Source organism: Homarus americanus, unplaced genomic scaffold, assembly GCF_018991925.1.
Source record: "Homarus americanus isolate GMGI-L3 unplaced genomic scaffold, GMGI_Hamer_2.0 scaffold56456, whole genome shotgun sequence".
Classification (NCBI taxonomy): Eukaryota; Metazoa; Arthropoda; class Malacostraca; order Decapoda; family Nephropidae; genus Homarus; species Homarus americanus.
The window spans coordinates 20,233-43,849 of record NW_024730525.1 but is presented as its reverse complement, the minus strand read 5'-3'; the positions used below and the strand labels follow the sequence as shown (position 1 = coordinate 43,849).

Here is a 23,617-nt window from a genome sequence, read left to right as displayed (position 1 = left end):
TCCCTCTCTCTCCTCTCTCCTCTCTCTCCTCTCTCCCAACCCCTATCCCGAAATATGTAATTGCAGATATAACTATACCGGTAATTTGCATACAGAGTGTGTGTGTTAGTCGAGGGGCCTTAAATACATCATGCACTAGGGATACAAAGTTAACGCTATACACACAGGTACTACACACCAATTAATATGACCTGGCGTACCTGTTCTACCTGTTCCAGCCCATTTAATTATGGTTGAGGGGGAGGGGGGGGGAAAGAGGGAAGAGAGTGGCGGGAGGGGAAGAATGCAGGAAGGAGGGTTATTGGGATGGGGGAAGGGTGTGGCGGGAGGGGAAGAATGCAGGGAAGGGGAGGGTTATGGGGAAGGTGGGAGAAGAATGCAGGGAAGGGGAGGGTGTGGCGGAGAAGGGAAGTATTTAGAAGTGACAGATGTATTTCTAATCATATTTTCTTCCTAATAGTGTCCTTCTTCCTCAGGTGTGTGGCGGTGAGCAGATAAGCCAGTGAAGACTCCAGCACCTCACCGCACAGTAGATCCGCACCTACAGGAGTATTCCCCACCACCCTCCCTCCTTCAGTCGTCAGTGTTCCGTCTCTCAATACCCATCATTATCATCAACAACATGACTACTACCACCACCACCACCTCGTCAGTGTAAACAATAAACCCTCCGCCAAGAAATCGATCCCATCAGTTTTCAATTTGTCAAGAAGAAAAACACAAACACAAAGAACCAACAAATAAATCCGATTTGTTTTCAGTTTTCTTCCCTCAATAAAAAAAAGAGAATCTATAGATCAAAAGTACAGTCGTGTGTGTCTGTGTGTTTGATAATATATATATTTTTTTGAGGGGGGTGTATTTGACAGGTGTTTTTGTTATATAATGAATTGTTTTTTATAATCAAAAGGCATTAAGGTGATGGAGTTTGGTGAGAGTGAGTCGATATTCTGGAAGTCTCGGCCATTTGTCTTAGAATTCACTTGAATTTTTGTTAAAAGATGAATACCGCCACTTTGGACACTTTGGAAATGGTGGCATAAAGGCTGTGGGGGGAATATGGCGGAGTTGTGAAAAGTAGTGTGTTAAAGGTGAAGGGAGACGCCAGATGTTTACTCGGCCAGGTGGTAACTCGTCAACAATATATTCTCCTCTCCTTACATTGATATGACACCAAATGACCAGACGACCCAAGTGTTCCTCCCCGTGAACAAGATTATGCTGAACTGACACTCCTCTTCCAGAAGGATTCACCGCTGTCATGAGCCCACGTCCCTCCTCTTCCCACATTTATTCTCTCGTCCTATACCGCTGCTTCTGTCGTCGAGGCAGAAGTGGAGAGGAACAAATCGCCCAGACACCCCAAGATAGGGTCTCAGAGACGCAAACCGACGACAAACTTGGGAGCAAGACCGCCACACCAGACCTCCTCCCTCCAGACCATCAAGCCACCACGACCCCCTCACAGACCTCCGTCGTCGACCCAACCAGTGACTTCCCCACCGTCGCCTCCGTCTCCACATATCAAACACCCACCACCAGGCGCCTCTTCTTCCCCACGGCTAGAAAGAAACTCAACCACGACCCCCAGTATCTCCTCCCCTGCCAATGAGACACGCCCTTCAGAAGACCCACACCGACCCCGGCAAACCAGATGTCCCAAGATTCTCCCAACACCACTAACACCACCACCACCGCCTTTGAGCCGAAACACATCCAAAGCCTCTCTTCGATCTTCTTCCAGTCACTTCAGGAACAGAACCGCCCATCGGTGCCGCATACCGATTGAAGGGCGTCGCTGTAGAGACGCCCGCCCACCCCTCAACGCTCTTAAGGTGCTTGCAGAAACCCAGCCCGAAGGCGTGAGTGTGGGCGTGGCGGTGGGCGGACACAGAGTATCTACGCCTCGGGCACACCCCAGCATCCCCGGCTGAGACTCTCAACGCCAGGTCCGTCAATGGCTACGTCGACAGACTCTCAAGGTGGGTGATGTTATTGTGTTCCGTCAGACAATATATTACTGTACAGTCACACCTCTCTATAACGGACTTTCATATAATCCGACAAAGAGAGATTACACATTTAATCAGAACCTCCAAAATAACGGACCTCACTTATAATCCCTTTTAATATACAGGTTTTCATGATGGTGGACCTATATCTGACTTTCTTCTCTCATAGAATTCGTTATATAGAGTGTTTATTGTAGATAAATAGAGAGTCGACATGATACAACAACACTTAAATCATTAACCCATTTTATAAGTATTTAACGCATCAAATGCTATCACAGAAATATTACAGTCTGGAACTAAGAAATGTAGTTTAATTATTCTTTCAATCTAGAATAGACACAATAAAAATATCACTTAGACACCAAAATGGACCTTTGTGTGTGTGTAGGCACAGGTGTAGGTACTGAGGTGGAGGGGGTAGTACAGGTGAGAGAGAGAGAGAGAGAGAGAGAGAGAGAGAGAGAGACTCCACAGGTGGAAAATCTATCTAATGATCAACACGTAGACAGGTGAGATGGAAACGAGGGTAGCTGGTGCGTTTTCTCCCCTCTCCCCCCAGGTCCCCTCCCCAGGTCCCCTCCCCAGGTACCCTCCCCTCATCTCCCTTCAAATCTCCCACCTACCTACAATAAACAGGTAAGTCAAAAAATTACAATTAATACACACCTGTCCTTATGACCTCCCACAACAAACACCTTTTAAAATAACACATAAAAAACCAATATTTACACTTCCTTTCCCACCTCTCAACCCCAGGGACCTTTAAAAACACGTGTCGTTAATTCACCTTTTCCTTGGCACACAGAACAAGGATCTTCAGTGATTCGTAAGTAAACAAAGTGTATTATTAAATTGCCTCATTAATTAAGTTACGGTATGTTGATTCTGGTCCAAGATGGCGTCGAAATTGCACTGTGACTCTGGGATTTGGTTCTCTGCTGACTCTATATATAGGATCTGACTCTCTGGTGACTTTAACTACGATCTGACTCTACTGATTCTACCTGGGAACTGACTTTCTGCTGACTATGCTGACTCTACCTATGATCTGACTCTCTGCTGACTATACCCGACTCTACCTAAAATGTGACTCTGCTGACTCTACCTCCGATATGAATATTGGCTGACTCTACCTAAAATGTGACTCTGCTAACTCTACCTACGATCTGACTCTCTGCTGACTCCACCTGACTCCACCCTAGGCTGTCATGTCAGGCGTAAATTGACTAAGTTCAGCCAGTCGACCACTAATGACCCACCAGGTATTCATAGATCCTTACAATGTGTACCAAGAGCGTCTAGTGGTGTGTGTGTGTGTGTGTGTGTGTGTGTGTGTGTGTGTGTGTGTGTGTGTGTGTGTGTGTGTGTGTGTAAGGCTATTCATTTTATAATCCGGGGAGAGGCAAGTGTGTGTGTGTGTGTGTGTGTGTGTGTGTGTAAGGCTATTCATTTTATGATCAGGGGAGAGCAAGTGTGTGTGTGTGTGTGTGTGTGTGTGTGAGGCTATTCATTTATAATCGGGGAGAGGCAAGTGTGTGTGTGTGTGTGTGTGTGTAGTGGCAAAGGCTATTCATTTTATAATCCGGGGAGGCAAGTGTGTGTGTGTGTGTGTGTGTGTGTGTGTGTGTGTGTGTGTGTGTAAGGCTTATTCATTTTATAATCAGGGGAGAGCAAGTGTGTGTGTGTGTGTGTGTGTGTGTGTGTGTGTGTGTGTGTGTGTGTAGCATTATTCACCGACTTGTATTTACCGACTTAATCCCTTGTATTTCCCGACTTATCAAACTTATTCCTTCTATTTACCGACTTATCACCGACTTATTCCTTCTATTTACCGACTTATCACCGACTTACCCCTGGTATTTACCGACTAATCATCACCAATATTTACCCAGCATAAGTGTAAAATACCATCAGCATTTATCATCATAGGTGAAAAATACCGCCAATAACGCCAGAATTTACCCTTCATAGGTAGGCCTTGAACTCGTCCTTACCTCTGGCATTTAATACTCTCAACTCCAGCCCCCCCTCCCCCCCTCCTGCCCCCCCTCCGCCCTCCTTAAAAAATGTTTGGATTAACTGGTATGATATTTAGCTCCGTTCACGATCTACCGCGTCCTACCTCCACTGCCTGGGATGTGTTGGGGGGGTGGGGGGAGGGGGAGGAAGGGGAGGGGGAGAAAGGGGGGTGGGAAGGGGAGAAAGATGGGAGAGCAGGGTAAGAGGTGAGGGGAAGGGAAAGAGGGAAGAGGGGGTCAAAGAAGAGGTGGGTGGAGGGGAGGAGGGGTGAAAGGAAAGGTGAGGTGGTGAGGGGGGGGGGGTAGATAGAAGGGAGAGGGGTGGAAGAGGAAAATAAAGATAGGGAATTGGAGAGAGAGTGAAGAGTTTGTAATTTATTATTATTATTATTAGTTAGTAGTAGTAGTAGTAGTAGTAATAGTGTATCATTATCACTATCACAACTACCATTAAACTTTTCCTTATCACATCACTACTTAAAGGCAGTAGTAACTTAACAAGGGACACACACACACACACACACACACACACACACACACACAGTAAAGGAAAGTTAAGAGTTCAGGAGGGAGGTTTCAGGAAGCCAGCGAGTAACTGTATCAATCCTAAACTTACCTGTTGTAGAAGTTATTGGTACAGATGTAGCGGCATAACTGCTCTTACGAACCCTGCGACCATACCAAGCCAGAGTGTGCGTGTGCGTGTGTGTGTGTGTGGTGTGTGTGTGTGTGTGTGTGTGTGTGTGTGGTGTGTGTGTGTGTGTGTGTGTGTGTGTAAGCCTGCCATATCAGCAACAACTCTCAAGTGTGGTGTAACTGCCAACCTTCTGCCCTGCTGTATATTCAAGCAGAACTTTCCTTACGTGGAATTGAACAGCTTTTTTTAGGCTGTAGATGATGTGGAGAGAGAGAGAGAGAGAGAGGGAGGGAGGGAGGGAGGGAGGGAGGGGAGGAGGAGGAGGGAGGGAGGGAGGGAGGGAGAGAGAGAGAGAGAGAGGCACCCACCCCCCACACACACCCTCATCCTCATCAATTCTCATCCCTCACGCCTCTTCATCCTCCTCACCCTCCAACATCCATATCGTCTCTCTTCTCTCATCCTCCTACCACGCTTACATCATCCACCTTTCTTTCGACCACATCCACAACATTCAATCTTAGTCTCTACATCTTTCGCCATCATCCAGTGTGTGTGTGTGTGTGTGTGTGTGTGTGTATGTATGTGTGTGTGAAGGTGGAGAGTTTGATTAAAGTCTTTCTCACATGGTTATAATTCCTACCCTTTCTGAGATCCTTACCCTCCATATCACCCCCTCCTCCCCTTCCCCACCCCTCCTCCCCCCTCCCCTTCCCCTCCTCCCCCCCCTCCCCTTCCCCTCCTCCGCCCCCTGGATTCGCCACCTGGGTAGGGAGAGGGGGAGGGAGGGGGGAGGGATCCACCAAGGACTTATCCCAAGTCGAGGATTTGCTCAAGGGTCAATATTGCCCAGCTTAATGTTGTGACTTTACCTCTTAATTTCTCTAGTAAGTGAGAGAGAGAGAGAGAGAGAGAGAGAGATTAGTCTTCTCATCTACAAATATACGACTACTCTCTCTCTCTCTCTCTCTCTCTCTCTCAGTCCACTAAACTCACTACCATAAATATAATATAATTCTCCCTATAAAAGCAATCCAGTGAATTCTATAACACCGTAAAATTATCTCATTGGACCTCCTCGACATAAGGCGCCTGAGTCGTAGGGGAACCAGGTGTTGAAAGGAGCAACTCGATGATACATTTAATTAATAACTTCAACTCAAGGTACGAAAAGTATTGGAGTGTGTCATGATGCAGAGAGAGAGAGAGAGAGAGAGAGAGAGAGAGAGAGAGAGAGAGAGATTAACCATTACAAAGATAGTATAGACAGACAGACAGACAGACAGACAGATACATGACTATTTTACACTATAAATAATAATAATCACACTAACACTACCTACATCTGGTTGCACTTGCACAACACACTCACCCACCCGAGACCATGAGCAGAACAGCCATCCAATCATATTTTACGAGTATTAGATGGTCACTCGGGCTCCACCAATAGCCATCCTGACCTGGGGTATTCCGTTATCCTATTGGCTGAGCTCCTTTTGTATATTTTGTATGAATATTTTGTGTTTGTTTATGTTTTATATTATGTACGAAATAATAATAATAATAATAATAATAATAATAATAATAATAATAATAATGATAAATGATAATAATAGTAGTCGTATTACCTGTGATAGTAATAATGGTAATGATACTGATAACAACAACAACACCAACAACAACAACAACACCACCAACCAACAACAACAACAACAACAACAACAACAACACCACCACCACCACCAACAACAACAACAACAACAACAACAACAAATGCCTCCTTCTCACCGTTTGCTAAACATCACAGAGAGTTGCCAGTTAATGTTATTGAGGCAAAACATAGAAAGGAGAGAAGAACGAGTGTGTTGAGAGAACGGAGAGAAGAACGAGTGTGTTGAAAGAAAGGAGAGAAGAACGAGTGTGTTGAGAGAACGGAGAGAAGAACGAGTGTGTTGAGAGAATGGAGAGAAGAACGAGTGTGTTGAGAGAAAGGAGAGAAGAACGAGTGTGTTGAGAGAAAGGATTGAAGAACGAGTGTGTTGAGAGAAAGGAGAGAAGAACGAGTGTGTTGAGAGAACGGAGAGAAGAACGAGTGTGTTGAGAGAATGGAGAGAAGAACGAGTGTGTTGAGAGAAAGGAGAGAAGAACGAGTGTGTTGAGAGAAAGGAGAGAAGAACGAGTGTGTTGAGAGAAAGGAGAGAAGAACGAGTGTGTTTCAGGGTCTCTTTTACCAAACGTTATCAAAGGGTCGCTGGCTCAGGTCAAACAGGTGTAAGAGGCCAAAGGAAATGTTGCAAGTTAAATAGAGTCTAACCTAACCTGACCTACTGGACTCTAACCTAACCTGACCTGATCTAACCTAATCTAATCTAACCTGATCTAACCTAACCAAACCAAACCTAACCTAACCAAACGTGGCATTAAAACATATGAGACAGACAGACAGACAGACAGATAAACCCTATTTAATCCCAAAACCTCTCAATAGATACCCCGAAAGCCCCTTAATCCATCTAATCGACACCAGGTATATTTAAAGGTCTATTTCACACGCCAATAGGAGAGTCGACATTCAAACGACCAACCAGAATCGACATAACAATTAGACTGATGGACATTGGTATCGGAAATACTTTATTATTCTCTCTCTTTCTCCTCTCTCTCTCTCTCTCTCCTTTTGCTATTCTCTCTCTCTCTCTCTCTCTCTTTTTCTCTTATTCTTCCCTCGCATTTTTCTTTCTTTTCTCTCCCAATTTATTTTTTATATTTTAATTCCTCTCTCTCTCTATCTACATATTATGAGAGAGAGAGAGACGATGGATATCAATACTTTTAACAGCATCTCCTATAGGCCTTGGACGCCAGTGTAGGGAGGGGTGGGGTGTGGGAGTGAGAGAGTGGGGAGAGTGGGACAGCTTTCCTAAATACAGGTATACTGTATATCAAGGGAGGGAGAGCTCAGCAGTACGAGCCTAGGGAGGGAGGATACAGAGAGTTTAGGGGGCAAAAGGAGGAGTACTCAAATAGAGGCCGCCAGAGAGAGGGCAGAGCTGGAGAGGAAGGGGAAGAGACGGGGTGCTTATGTCTAGGGCCCAAGGAGGAGAGGAAGGGAGGGCAAATATCCTGCTTCTATCTCTCCCTCACTATCCCCTCCCTCCCTCTGCTCCTGCCCTCCTCTCTCCTGCCCTCCCTCTCCCTCCCTCTCCGCCTGCCACTCCCTCTCTCTCTCCCTCCCGCCTTCTCCCTCCCTCTCCCTCCCTCCCTCCGGCACAGCTAAAATTGCCTAATACACTTGCGCTGCCTCTACAACCTCCACCCTCCAAAACAAAAGAAAAACAAAAACAAAATAAAACTAAAAGCAAAACCAAGGGCTGGATTCCTGTGTTATAGCCAGGTAATTTGCTCTGTAATTGCCCCTTGTTTGCAGTATGAGTGAACAACACTAAACAACATCCTCTTATCCTCCCTTGCTAATGCATAGGATGTATGTATGTATGTACGTATGTATGTATGTATGTATGTACGATGTCATATGTATGTATGTATGTATGTATGTATGTATGTATGTATGCAGAAATAGTTCTACCGACAAACACCACCAATGTAAAGCAGAGTAAACAAAACAAACAAACACCTCGCCATATGAAAGCAAGCAAAACGGCACTCCTTAAACCATAGGCGATTTCTGTCTCACTAATTGTGTGTGTTCAGAAGGATTTGCCATTAAAGGCCACACTACTGCCCTTATCTATGGTTCGTATCTTAAAGGGTTCCTTACAGCCTCTCACTCCTGAACCCACGAACCCAGAGGTGAATCCCTGAGCAAGATCGAACCCACACGGGCAGAGTTTAGGACCACGAATCGAAGATCAGAGCCACGAATCAAAGATCCCGGAACCCACAAGAACCCAACGAGATTGAACCCACGAATCCAAGATCGAACCCACGGAGCAACAGAGATTCAGACTCATGACAAGCATTTCATGCAAAATCCCATTATATCGAAGGTTCGCTAGATATAAACCCCATATAACGGATTCCATAGAGATAGAAACCTGGAGGACTTTTCTGTAGCATTCGGTAGGAGAAGGAGATGAGAGAGATGCAAAAAGGGAGGGAGGGAGAAGGAGAAAGAAAGGGTGCAGGAGAAGGGAGGACTCAGAGGGATGAGGAATGGATTCTAAAATAAGGGTTCTGTTGGCAAAGCTTCCTGTTTACCGTTTGAAAGTGGTGTTTTCTGCCTTCTCATTCGGGCTTTCTCAAGGTGTGTGGGTGTGGGTGTGTGGGTGTGTGTGTGTGTAGGTGTGTGTGTGTGGGTGTGTGTGTGTGTGTGTGTGTGTTTTGTTTTCCTTTATAGAATTCCAAATTTGCTTTTGTGTATACTGCCCAACTTTTTTTATTTCAGTGCAGATATTTTTAGTCTCTCTCTCTCTCTCTCTCTAAATAAACCCACATGAACTAAAAACTCAATAGCAGCCAGTGGCGAGGGTGCAGAGGGAGGTGTAAAAAGAATCATCAATAGGTTGTGGGGGAGGGAAAAGAAAGAGCTGTTTGAAATAAGGTGTGCGAGGCGGCGAGAAGTGGAGAGAATGTAGGTGATGAAAGCAAGGCATGACTGTTTGTTACTTGGCTCTGCAGTAGGCGAGGCATGATAGACTCTACGTAGGCGGGCATGATAGACTCTACGTAGGCGAGAGGCATGATAGATACGTAGGCAGTAATATGGGGCTCTACAGCCAAGCGGGGCATGGCTAAGGCTACGTGAGCCAGGGGCATGGAAATAGACTCTACGTAGGCGAGCATGATAGACTCTACATTAGGCGAGGCATGATAGACTCTACGTAGGCAGGCATAATAGACTCTACAGAGCGAGGCATAATAGACTCTACGTAGGCGAGGCATGATATAGACTCTACGTAGGCGAGGCATGATAGACTCTACGTAGGCGAGGCATGATAGACTCTACGTAGGCGGGCATAATAGACTCTACGTAGGCGAGGCATAATATCAGACTCTACGTAGGCGAGGCATAATAGACTCTACGTAGGCGAGGCGCCAATAGACTCTACGTAGGCGAGGGCGCCAATAGGCTCTACATGGGGCTGAGGCATAAGCAGAGCTCACGGCGTAGGCGAGGCATAATAAACTCTACGTAGGCGAGGGCATGATAGACTCTACGTAGGCGAGGCATGATAGACTCTACCTAATAATACAGCAGAGTATGCCCCCCTATCTCCTGGCATCATCTGCTCTGAAATCCTGTATATAGTGTTAAAGCGATACGTGATAAAGCAGCTCTGTACTTGACGAGCGCTGGTGCCCCTCTCGTCACCATCCCCTGGGCGTATGGCACTGCTCTGTTAATGCTCTGCGTGCGATACGAGAGCGATGCCTCATTTTTTTATTTAGCTACTCTTGGGGAATCTTCTCCTCCTCTTCACTCCTCCTACTCCTCCTCCCTACTCCTCCCTCCTCTTCTTCTTCCTACTCCTCCTGCTCTCCTCTTCTTCCTACTCCCTCCTCCTCTCTTCTTCCTCCTAGAGTGTCATTAAAGAGTATCGTTAAGTGAGATCAGAAGAAGAGAGGAAGAAGAAGAGAAGAAGCAGAAGAAGAACAGGGCTGAGGAGATGGAGATAAGAAAGAAGGGCAAAGAGAGAAGAGAGAGGAAAGACAACGAGGATAAAAGAAAAGACAATCAGAAACAGAAGAGGAGCAGAGAGAGTTTTGTGTTTAACCATTTTCACTTGGCTGAGGGGGTCCTCACGTCAGAGTTTCATTTTGGACGGGAGGACGTTGACGGAGTTCAGCTTTGGGACGGGGAGGAACCCGGGAGGAGGAGGGAGGGATTCACGCCGTTCTGCAAATATTTAATTATAGTGTCTATACTTAGCCTTTCGCTTTTACGTCAGACGCAACTCTCAACAGGTGTTAAATTCACTGTATGTCTTTATGACATATGTCACCTGTTTCATAACCTAAATTAACCTAACTAACCGAACCTTAATCTAATCTAACCTAACCTAACCTAACCTAACCGAACCTTAACCTAATCTAACCTTAATCTAACCTAACCTAACTTCATAAAAACTTACTTAAGTCCTATGCTTTCTTCTGACTCGCTTTATATAGTAAGTTAAGCCATGAATGAAGTGTTGGTGTAGGAAATTAATGGAAATATAGCTGTTACGACAAGGGTGTTTAATGTGGCTCTATAACGAAAGGTGGCTCTATAACGAGAAGGTCCAGCCTGTCTGTTAAATAACAGTAATGATCTTGACCTTTGACTCCTGACTACTCAGAAGACTCGAATTTTGAACTGACCTCAAGTAACAACTGGTAATTTTACGACTAGTTATTTATAAGAAAATTATTTAAGTAGGTTTTGACCTTTCAGATTGCGGTCATCTATGAGGTCAGCTTCAAACAAAAACAAACGAAAACAATCACAAATAAACAAAATAAACAAAATATATCATTAGTTTCCATGTTGACGGTGTTTGGTATACGCTAACCTAACCTAACCAAACCCAGGCCAGAACTGATTACCTGGATGATTGAACAGTAACAAAGTAAATGAAGAAATTAAAAAATAATTCGAATTTGCCAGTAAAAGTAAGCAGGTACCTCCTCCCCTGGTCCTTGCCCAGGAGGATACAAGTAGCCTCCCCTCCCCAGGTCATGCCCCCAGGAGGTGCAAGTAGCCCCTCCCTCTCCCCAGTCATGCCCCCCAGGAGGATGCAAGTAGCCCCTCCCTCCCCCGGTCACTTTTACGGGAGATGCAAGTAGCCCTCCCCTCTGATTCATGCCCCCAGGAGGATGCAAGTAGCCTCCCTCTCCCCGGTCATGCCCCAGGAGGGTCACAAGTAGCCCCTCCTCCCCCAGTCATGCCCCCAGGAGGATGCAAGTGCCTCCCCTCCCAGTGCCTTTGGGAGGATACAAGTAGCCCCTCCCACTCCCTCCCCCGGTCATACAGGAGGGGATACAAGTAGCCCCTCCCTAGAGTACACATTAATGAGAGAAAATACTAATGATGGAAGACCTAGTATCGATATGGGTGAAAAGGTTAATGAATAGGTCCAAAGACTCAGGAAGAAGGAGGTGGGGGGCAGGAGGTCTGGGGAGGGAGGGAGAGGAGAATAAAAACAAAAGAGGTATCAGAGAGGGGCAGAAGACGACCCTCCTGCTCATGTAGTTTTAAACCGGGTGCTCCAGAGCGGCGACACTGTCAATAGTGCCACGTTATTAATGGTGAGAGGGGCGGGGAGAGGGGTGGTGAGATTTGGTGAGAGGGGTGAGGAGAAAGGCAGGAATATCTAGGGAGAGAGAAAGGCAGAGGAAGGCGGGGAGATGTGGAGAAAGCGGGGAGATGTAGAGAAGCAGGGGAGAGGTAGGGACAAAGGTGGGGAGGGAGTCAGGAAGCTACACGGGGAGATGTGGGTGGGGGAGGAGGTGAGGAAGGGAGGAGATTGGAGTGAGGTGGGAAGGAGAAGAGAGTTGCTAGGGAGACGCCATTAGGGGTGAAAAATAATGGGTGACAGGAGGACAGAATGACACTGCTGAGAGAGAGAGAGAGAGAGGGAAAGAGAGAGAGTAAGCATCATTACCTTTGTATGGCAGGTGGGTTGTGGTGAAAATAAACAGGATGAAGGTGTGTTTGGAAGTGGCCGAGAGAGTGGAGGTGAATAGTTCCTCTCTCTCTCTTTCTACTCTCTCTCTTCCCTCTCTCACTGCCCACCTCTTTCCTCTACGTTCTATCACCCATCTCTTCTCCTCTTTTTCATTCACCATCTCTCTCTCTCACACACACACTTTCCCTCTCCACTGCCCCCTCTCTCTCTCTCTCTCTCTCTCTCTCTCTCTCTCTCTCTCTCTCACCACCAACGCCCTTACCCATAAGCCCTCTGGTAGCACCACTAGCGGGTTGTTCGTCTCACTTTCGACTTAAGTTTCTTATAAACACATCATCTTGGGGAGGTCAATTCCTTGAACTCACTAACTGGCGTGTAGGAGTTACTAATTTGGAACCTAGCCTAGCCTAATCTAACACAACTGTAACCAAACTATATTGCTTTCAACCACAACCATAACTAACCTAACCATAGAATTAACGTAACTATAACCTAACCTAACCATAACTAACGTAACATAACCTAACCTAACCATAACCCTAACGTAACTATAACCAAACCCTAGCCTAGAGAAGAAGGCGGAGGAAAGGAGGTAACAGCATTGGGGGGATAAATGGTAGCACACGAGTAGGGTTGGTGACCTATATATGAGGGGGAGGGGGTGAGAAGGGAGGGAGGAAAAGAGACGAATGACCTCAACTGTACAAAGGAAAGGAGGAGGATAATCTCTGAGGCGTGTTAAGGTGAGAGAAGGGAAGGAAGAGAGGGAGGTGGAAGGAGGATGAGGAGGGAGGGTGGGAAAGGGATGAGAGGGAAAGATGTAGGTAGAGCAGTATGTGGGACTAGCCCTAAGCACTCCACCTAACCCTAGCACAACCCAAAACTAACCCCTCTTGTAGCCCTAAATTGGCCTGAAAATCCTGCACCTGAACCCTAGCCTAAGCTAACCTACCCCTAGCAAACCCCATAACTGCACCCCTAGCCAAGGCTACTTTGACTAGCACTATTTCAACCTTGCCAACTGCCCCTAACCAAAAACTACCCAAACCTAGCCTTATTTCTAACACCATAACTACCCTAACCTAACCTTACCACTGCTACCCCTAGCAAAGAGCACCCTAACTGTACCTTCCAACACCCTTTACCCCTAACCTAACCTTGCCATAACACTACCCCTAACCAAAAACTACCCCCAGCCTGCCTAGCCCAGCCTACCATAACTACCCTAACCCTAACCTTAACCCTAGCAAACAGGTAGAGATATATAACACTTATGGTAGCTCCTCCTCATAACTAGGTAACATTTCATCAATCACTTACTTGGGGCCAGCCAAACTTAACAAGGGTCTTGAGCACAGATTTCTGCAGCAGCACCCTCTTTAAAAGTTTTCCAGGTCTGTTGTCTTGGGTCAAAGTAATCCCGGGTCGCGAATTTTCATCTAAAACTGCGGATGTTGTTAAGTTAGGTTAGGTTTGGTTTAGTTTGGTTTGGTTAGTTTAGGTTAAGGTTCTGCTTTAAGTCTAGTATCATATCCGGGTTATATAATTATTGTGACTAGCAACGTGTTTTCCTTCACAGAGTTAACAACAACAAAACAATAACAACAACAACAACCACCTCATCAACAGTATGTCAAGGGAGGAAACTTAAACTTATTAGTGAACTATTTATTAGCCTTCAGTTCCAGTCAATCCACACAATGAAACAAAAAACTGACGGAAATTCTACATTTTTTTAACTATGATGAATGAATGCCTTGAGTATGGGCAGGGGGGGGGGGCAAGACAGCATGGGAAAGGTGGTATGGGTCGGAAAGCGTGGGCAGGCGCGGTGCGGGTAGGGCAATCATGAGTGTGGGTAGGTGTGGTGCGGGTAGGTGTGGTGCGGGTAGGAAAGCGTGGGTAGGCGTGGTGCGGGTCGGAAAGCGTGGGTAGGCGTGGTATGGGTCGGAAAGCGTGGGTAGGCGTGGTATGGGTCGGAAAGCGTGGGTAGGCGTGGCGCGAACCTAACAGCATGGACAAACACATCACAAGTCCGGCAAATCAAGATAAGCATTCATAGAGCTACTGACATGGCAACACAAACACAAAACATACAATAAGAAACCAATATATACAAACACAATCATCAACAAACAAACAAACAAACAAACAAATTGCATATAAAATACGAGCAAAAACTATATAAAATAACTATTGACATTCATAAACATTACAAACACTGAGTCAGTCAACTGGATGCGACAGCCATTCAAGACAACGAACAAAATTTACTCAAAAGTTATAAATACAACATAAAAAACACTACAGCTGAATGTATGTATTGCATTTAATATATTTATTGTAATTTAAATCTATCTATTGTATCTTAAATCAATTTATTGTATTTTACTTAATATGAAGCCTAATCTATTTGTATAGTAATTAATTATTCTTACAATACATTAGGCTAAATTTTCGTTAGGTTAAATTAATTATTGGTTAATTTTGTGTTATTTATCATTGTACACTTTATAGACGTCAGAAACGAAATGACAAATAATTTAAGTTTTTAATATATACCGAAATATATAAATATTATTGGAATGTTTCGCTGATTATTACTAAATACTCTATTATATTCTTAAATACTGACGTCATATTGATCAACATACTAGTAATTTAATGTTGGTGCATCAGTTACTTCAGCTTAAGTCAACCAAACGTGAACAGACATTGAAAAATAAATAAAAAAATTACCCCCAGGGGGTCCGACTAATTACCCAAATGTAGCCAAATGTAGCCGCAATGAAGTCAAATAATGGTCCTAGATGAATAAATCGGCCTGCCAATCACTTCTCGACTAGTATTTGGTGTCACGAAGTCATAAAAATTTGGTAAACTTAATTTAATCTGAGTTAATAGATCAAGTGCATGTACCTAACCTAACCTAATCTAATCTATTCTATTCTAATCTAATCTAACCTAACCTAACCTAACCTAACCTAACACAACACAACTCAGATTAAATTAAGTTTACCGATTTTTTTTACTTTATGACACCAAATAATAATCGAGAAGTGATTCACAGCCCGAATTACGCTTGTACGACCATCACTTGACTTCATTGCGGCTACATTTGGGTAATTAGTAGGACCGCCCCCCCAGGTAGTTAATCGTAATGTCATTCACTATTTATTTTTATATATATTTTTTTTATTATCACCGTTTTTGCCGATTGATATTGGTAATTAATTAGTTTCTCCTAAACTAAACTGTTCACAGGTAAGTAAATCGGTAGAAAATGTCAAATAATATAAGAAAATGCGTCACGACTTACCTCAGTGCGCCACCATGCGTCTGATGGCCCTTGAAACTGGAGCTGGCATTATTTAAACGACGTAATTATCCTTGTTCTAAGACACTAACACGTAAAGTCTCCTAGTTTGTTCAAAGTTCAACACTTTAAGTTTCTTTTTGTGAGAGAACAGCGACCATATCCATGATAAACACGTTAAAAATAGGTCACAGAAATGTAAATATGCACTTAGTATACCAGAGAGTCTCGAGTTGCTGCTGACGTCCCTTTAACTCAGGTGTTGACGCTGGGAAGGTGTGAGGGGATACAGGCCTCGTACCTTTAACTAAATATTTATAATATACGCAATTAAATATATTTTAAGCACTAAATAATGTTTAATATTTTACAGTAAATTTTATTATATATATATATATATATATATATTGTACGTTTTAAAGCTATTTTATCAGCTATTATATGATGATTTAGATAATAATGGTGATTGCATTAGGTATGTTATTACCCTAACAACAGTCGATTTTGTCCTTTGCAATACTAATTTATTTTAAATAATTATTTGATCTCAATTATAAAATTATTTGTTATATTTTTAGATATGTAGTTTAGAAAAATTATCACGCCATTCGTATATAAAATATTCGAATATCGCAACTTCGTTGATTAATTGCCTATAATATATGCATTTGTTATATTTAGACAGTAATATTAAAATTTAAGATATTTTCTGATATATAAACTAAATATTTCATTGCACATTTAATTATTTATTATTAGAGTTAAGATATATCTGTATCCCTTATGCCTTGGATACCGTGAGTCAGTGACGTCACCCAGCAGCAACACCAAAATGGCGACGGTTTGTTGCTGGTCGTTAGTTCACAATATTAGGTTAGATTCTCTGAAAAATAAGTGCTTCAGCCATTTTGAAAAGTCGTTTGAATTATTAAATCATGAGGATGTCTCAGGAAAAATTAATTATACGTTAAATGAAGAGGAAAGATAGTTAAAGACCGGGCTACCTGAGATGCAACTTGGCGACAGTGACAGGTGCGTAAGACAGCACTCAAATGTTTAAATAACTTCAAACTTTAAAGGTTTATATATATATATATATATATATATATATATATATATATATATATATATATATATATATATATATATATATATATATATATTGAGTTTATTTAATAAATTTATGACAAAATACTCGACTTATTATAACAACAGAATTATAAAAGTTCAACAAATTTATGTTTACTTTCATTAACTTTCAAAATATAAAAATTTAGTTAGTTTTAGTTAAGATTTTCGTTTAACTAAGATATTTGACGAGTTAATTTGACTAATTAATTTATAAATGGGATTAATAATTTGTTAATATGTTTAGGTAGAGCAGTTGTGTGTGACGGGTGGCTGTGATTAGCTACTTACCTCTCTCATGATACTTCCCTCTCTCACGCTACTTCCCTCTTCCATGCTACTTACCTCTCGTGTTACTTTCCTCTCTCACACTACTTACATCTCTCATAATACTTCCCTCTCTCGTGCTACTTTCCTCTCACGTAGGCAACTTCCCTCAAAAATACTTCTCCCAAATCACTCCCCTACCACCAACTACTCCAAAATCACTCCCTATCAACACTGCCTCAAAGTCGTTCCCCTAAGACCAGCTAGCCAATTAGCGTCCCTCAGTTCATTTTTAGTGCCGTCCCCCAGGGTGAAGTTCTGTTCCCTCTTCCTCCCCCCTCTCCTCCAACCTCGCCCCCTTTCCTCCCCCCTACCCTGCCCCAACCCTGCCCCCCTTCCTCCCCCCCCCCCTTCCCCCCCCCCCTCCGGCTTCATTCAGAGTAGGGTGGTCGGTGTGCTGGGGTGGTGTGGAATGGTGTGTTTGGCTGACTGGGTTGGTTAGCTGAGGTGGCTTGATGGGTTGGTGAGGTGAGGTGTTTTGCTGGGTGGGTAGTTGGTGGTGGCTTGCTGGGTGGGTAGTTGGTGGTGGCTTGCTGGGTGGGTAGTTGGTGGTGGCTTGCTGGGTGGCTGAAGGTGAGGGGAGTGAGGGGTAGGAGGAGGGAGAGACGGTAACATAGAGATGAGGTCACACTGCCATATTACACTGCCATCCATCCTCTCACCGCTGCTTACATCCTGTGGTGGGGGAGGGGGATAGGAGGAGAGGTGGGTGGAGGGAACGTAGGGGAGGAGACGTAGGTAGTGGAGGAGGGGGCGTAGGAGGTGTGTTCCCATAGGCTTAGTTCTATTCTTGCTGATTGTCTATGTCTTTGTGCGTATAGTCTCTCTCTCTCTCTCTCTCTCTTTCTATCACCCCTCTCTTGCTACACACACACACACACACACACACACACAGACACACACTCACACAGACACACACTCACACTCACACACACGACTTCTACTTGATTAGTTTTCATTTTACTTCTATACTCTTACCATCTCTCAGAAGTTTTCCAATTTCAAGTCCCACTGAAAATCGAAATGGCACAGACAGAGAGACAGACAGACAGACAGACAGACGGACAGACGGAGAGAGAGAGAGAGAGAGAGAGAGAGAGAGAGAGAGAGATATAATACCACCGGATAATAATCAATGTATCGAACAAGCTTGAATAGTCTTGAATATCTAATAAGGGGACTAAGTTTTCTCTTGTCCTGGTTATAATCCGCATGAGATGGGACATTCACTTGAAGATTAGACACCCCAGCTGATTTCACTTGAAGATTAGACACCCCCAAAGTTTATTTCACCTGAAGAATAACCACCTAACCTTAACGCTAACCTACCCTAATCTAACCTACCCTAATCTAACCTACCCTAATCTAATCTAACCTAACCTATCCTAACCTTGATCTGTCTCTCTCTTTTCCCCCCCTTTCCTTCTGTTTTTCCATCTTCTTCTCATTCTCTCAATACAAAAAAAATAAATAATATGACTGAACTCGTAACTAAAAATAAATAAATAAATAAATAAATAAATATAAACTGGAACTTACGTCAATAAAAGTTTCACCTTAGTAACTATAGGAATAAAGTTTACACCATGAGGGGGGGGGGGAGAGGTCTCAGAGGAACTTTACTGTGGTAGACACACACACACACACACACACACACACACACACACACACACACACACACACACACCACAAGCCCTTTACCTAGATGAATTTATGCGCCATTAACCTAACCAGCTAAGTACAGGCGGTACAGACGCCATAAGTAGGTCCCCCTTTCACGAGTGCCATATCCTTGCTAGCTAAGGTCATTATCCCGTTAGCTAAGGTCATAATCCTGCTAACTAAGGTCATTATCCTGCTAGCTAAGGTCATTATCCTGCTAGCTAAGGTAATTATTCTGCTAGCTAAGGTCATTATCCTGCTAGCTAAGGTCATTATCCTGCTAGCTAAGGTCATTTTCTTGCTAACTAAGGTCATTTTTCTGCTAAGGTAATTTTTTTATGCTAATTGAGGTCACTTTTGTTGCTAAGGTAATTTTTCTGCTAAACCTAGGGTAATTTTCCTGCTAACTAAGCTTATTTTCCTGCCAAATAAAGTAATTTTTCTGCTAACTAAGGTCATAGTCCTGTCAACAAAGTTAATTTTCCTGCCATCAGCTACCCAATATATGTTAGGATGTGTAAGTAACTTGGTATCTTCTGTATATAATATAATGAGAAAGGATCTGAAGATAATGCAGTGTGTATGGTGACGTGTACTGTAATTCATACCCCGGCCGCTAGGATTCTTCGTGGCGCTGCAAGACGTTATTGGTGTACTGTAATTCATACCCCGGCCGCTAGGATTCTTCGTGGCGCTGCAAGACGTTATTGGTGTACTGTAATTCATACCCCGGCCGCTAGGATTCTTCGTGGCGCTGCAAGACGTTATTGGTGTACTGTAATTCATACCCCGGCCGCTAGGATTCTTCGTGGCGCTGCAAGACGTTATTGGTGTACTGTAATTCATACCCCGGCCGCTAGGATTCTTCGTGGCGCTGCAAGACGTTATTGGTGTACTGTAATTCATACCCCGGCCGCTAGGATTCTTCGTGGCGCTGCAAGACGTTATTGGTGTACTGTAATTCATACCCCGGCCGCTAGGATTCTTCGTGGCGCTGCAAGACGTTATTGGTGTACTGCAATTCATACCCCGGCCGCTAGGATTCTTCGTGGCGCTGCAAGACGTTATTGGTGTACTGTAATTCATACCCCGGCCGCTAGGATTCTTCGTGGCGCTGCAAGACGTTATTGAAAAACTTTGATGAAAAGATGTGGCAGGAAAAACTTACCTGACCTATATTGCAGTGGATATTTGCAACGGGTGGTAATGTGTTGTTATGTAACTGCAACAGGAGGTCATGTGTTGCTATGTGTTGCTATATAACCGCAAAAAGAGGTAGTGTGTTGCTATCAGTTACCTAATATACGAAAGCTCACATAAACACTTACCCTTATATATATTTCGTAATAAATAAGTGAATAAATAAAGAAGACAAGTTTCGTATACATTTCAGTGTTTGTTGTGGCTTGTAATTCTCACCCCGGCCGCTAGGAGGAGTCCCGCAACGCTACAGGATATCTCAATTTCCTTTACTCGTTATAAAAAAAAAAAAAAAACCCACACAAGGACTTACTATTTTCCTCGCTTCACTTCTCTAATATTAACGTGGGAGGACTTTCTTCCCTTATCCCAACGAGGAAAAAAGTCGAGGATTTTTTTGTGAATTTTTTTTCTTCCGGGTTTCATTAAATAGAATCCTAGGATCAGTTTGTTATCTTTGTTATTTTTTTTATAATTTTCGAGGGTTGAGATGAGTTAGTTATTATAGCCTTGAGAAATAAGATTAAAGTTAGTTATATTTTCTCGGGTTCTTGCATATATCAGCATATCAACTACAATACGAAGAGGGATTAATATACAAATACAGCTGGTTATAATCTGTGTATATATGATTTTTTTATAAACATGTATGGTGTATATGTATGTTTTATGTATATATTATGTATATTTTTTTATTATACAGTAAAATGAACCATTGCTTTGTCGTTTATACCGTATTTTATAAACCTTTGTGTCAGTGAGAGAAATAACACACACACACACACACACACACAAAACTGTTCCATTGTCCAGTGTACAATATGGTCAGTGTATCGCACCACTGACACTGTCCATCTGTTTATGTCTCACACCATTTCCACCACTCAGAGAGAGAATTCTTTATCTTCTCTTCCTTCAGATTCAAATATTTGTCTAATCATCACTACATATAACACCATCCATCATCTACATATAACATCATCATCTCATATAACACCATCCATCATCACTACATATACATCCATCATCACTACATATAACATCATCCATCATCACTACATATAACAACCATCATCACTACATATAACATCATCCATCATCACTACATATAACATCATCCATCATCACTACATATAACATCATCCATCATCACTACATATAACACATCCATCATCACTACATATAACACCATCCATCATCACTATAACACACCATCATCACTACATATAGCACCATCCATCATCTACATATAACACCCACATCACTCATATACACACACATATAACACCACACACACACACACACACACACACACACACACACACACAAACAATCACTACATATACCGTTCACCCATCATCACTACATATAACACCATCCATCATCACTACATATAACACCACCCATCATCACTTACATATAACACCACCCATCATCACTAAATCGCCAAAGAAGTCTCCGAGACTTTCTGGACACACACACACACACACAGACACACACACACACACACACACACACACACAAACACACACACAAACACACACACAAACAAACAGACAGACTTCTTTGTTTTATATAGATAGATAGACTAAGGCAAAATACACACAAGTTATAGCATAAAGTTTATTTTTAATGAATAACAATATACATCAGGTAGTAGACAGGGAGGTACTGGGAAGATCTTGGAAGCATAAAGTGTTGTCCAATGGTAGACCCTGCTGCCAGATGTGACCAAGTCCCAGGTTTTTTATCTGACTTTTTGTCTCATTTATACATAAGTGCAGGGTTTCAATTGTTTCTCTTACTCTAACAACATAACATGCTGTACATGTATTGTTTCTCACTATTAATTTTTTTTATCTTATTGTTATTATTTTTTTTTGTGCCTTGGTGAGCTACTTCCGTAAAAAAAATAATGAAAACAAAAAATAAAAAATCCTTACATGTTTTAGTCTCAAACATAATTGAGAGGCCATCTTGTTGACAGCTGAGTCTTGGGCAGCCTGAGCCTCTCTCTTCAGTGTCTGAACGATACACACTGAAGGAGGTTCGACAATTCTAGTAGGGTTGGCCTCTTTTTTGAGTCCTTATGTTGGGCACCTTTCGCCCATAAGTCAAGGTTTTCGGGGATGTTGTTTTCTAGCACGTGTGGCAACAGCGTGGCCAGCATCCAGCCAAAGCTATAGATATCGTTGGTAGGGTGGCAAGGCTCTCCGTTGAACAGCTGTGGGTCTGTAGACGGGTATGTTGTTGGTGAGTTGTCCCAATATTGTATGCAATCACCAGCTGGGTGTGAAGACCCGAAGTCGATCAGGGTGGCCCGTAGGTCGCCTTCTTTGTCTCGGAGTATACATATTTTGGCAGGCTTGAGATTCAGGTGGAGGATGTGTTTACTGTGCAGATATTTGACGGCGTTGAGCACCTGCTGCATGATCGAGATGAACTCGTTTGGTGAGTAGAGTTTTTTGGTGATGCAGGTGTGGAGGGGTTCGCCGGCGTACTGCGTCACAATGGTGAGGTACTCGGGAACTACGCCAACCAGACGCTGGACGCAAGGGAAGTTCTGCACGGAGGAGAGCTGAACGATCTCTCTTAGCATTATGTCTTGCACGACCGGGTCGTCGTAGTACTGCTTTAAGACCCATCGTTGATGGCCAACTTGTACTGCAAAACTGTGGCCAGAGGACCCTGAGCCCAGGTATTGGGGTTGCCGTTTGAGAATCATACTCTCGCAGATGAGAGTGTCGATGATTGTTACGCGGTGCTCCTCACAGGTGTCATACACCCGGTCGATGAAAGATTCTTCGTAAACAGTAGAGAAAGTCATTTTGGTTTTACTGACTCACAGCAGCGATGATGGACATGAAAGTAAAATTGGCTTAGAAAGTTAAAAAAGGTGTGAAAAAGACAGGTTGGAACTTTGCTATAGTATAGAGTGAAGTGTACTGTAGTGTAGGAGAGTAAAGATGAGGCGAAGTGTAGTGAGAATAAGGTGAATTGTAGTGAGATTAAGGTGAAGTGTAGTGAGAATAAGGTGAAGTGTAGTGAAGATGATGTGAAGTGTAGTGAAGATGATGTGAAGTGTAGTGAAGATGATGTGAAGTGTAGTGAAGATGAGGTGAAGTGTAGTGAAGATGAGGTGAAGTGTAGGGAAGATGATGTGAAGTGTAGTGAAGATGATGTGAAGTGTAGTGAAGATGATGTGAAGTGTAGTGAAGATGATGTGAAGTGTAGTGAAGATGAGGTGAAGTGTAGTGAAGATGATGTGAAGTGTAGTGAAGATGAGGTGAAGTGTAGTGAAGATGAGGTGAAGTGTAGTGAAGATGATATGAAGTGTACTGAAGATGATATGGAGTGTAGTGAAGATGATGTGAAGTGTAGTGAAGATGATATGAAATGTAGTGAAGATGATGTGAAGTGTAGTGAAGATGATATGAAATGTAGTGAAGATTAGGTGTGATAATAGTTAAGATTAGTCGAGCTTCGTCTGTTGCACTTTTGATGGTGTAGTTTGGATAACATGACCTCTGCTAACGTTGGCTACACTCCCATCTACTTGTTGCTTATACAGGTGATTCTCTAAGGCTTATGATCACTTACAGTACCTTTTCTCGTTATTCTCATGCAATATACACATCCAGTCTTGTGTACTGTATTATGTAGGATCCTTAGTTTGTGTTTATGAT

The 23,617-nt window shown here is 43.2% G+C and overlaps 1 protein-coding gene across 1 annotated transcript; it reads right to left on the bottom strand.

The window, feature by feature from the left end:
• Window positions 1-21,948: 21,948 nt before the first annotated feature.
• Window positions 21,949-22,758, bottom strand: LOC121867004 (serine/threonine-protein kinase 17B-like). Its single transcript, XM_042366757.1, has one exon. The coding sequence runs from the start codon at window positions 22,756-22,758 to the stop codon at window positions 21,949-21,951; it is 810 nt and encodes a 269-aa protein (XP_042222691.1).
• Window positions 22,759-23,617: the final 859 nt, after the last annotated feature.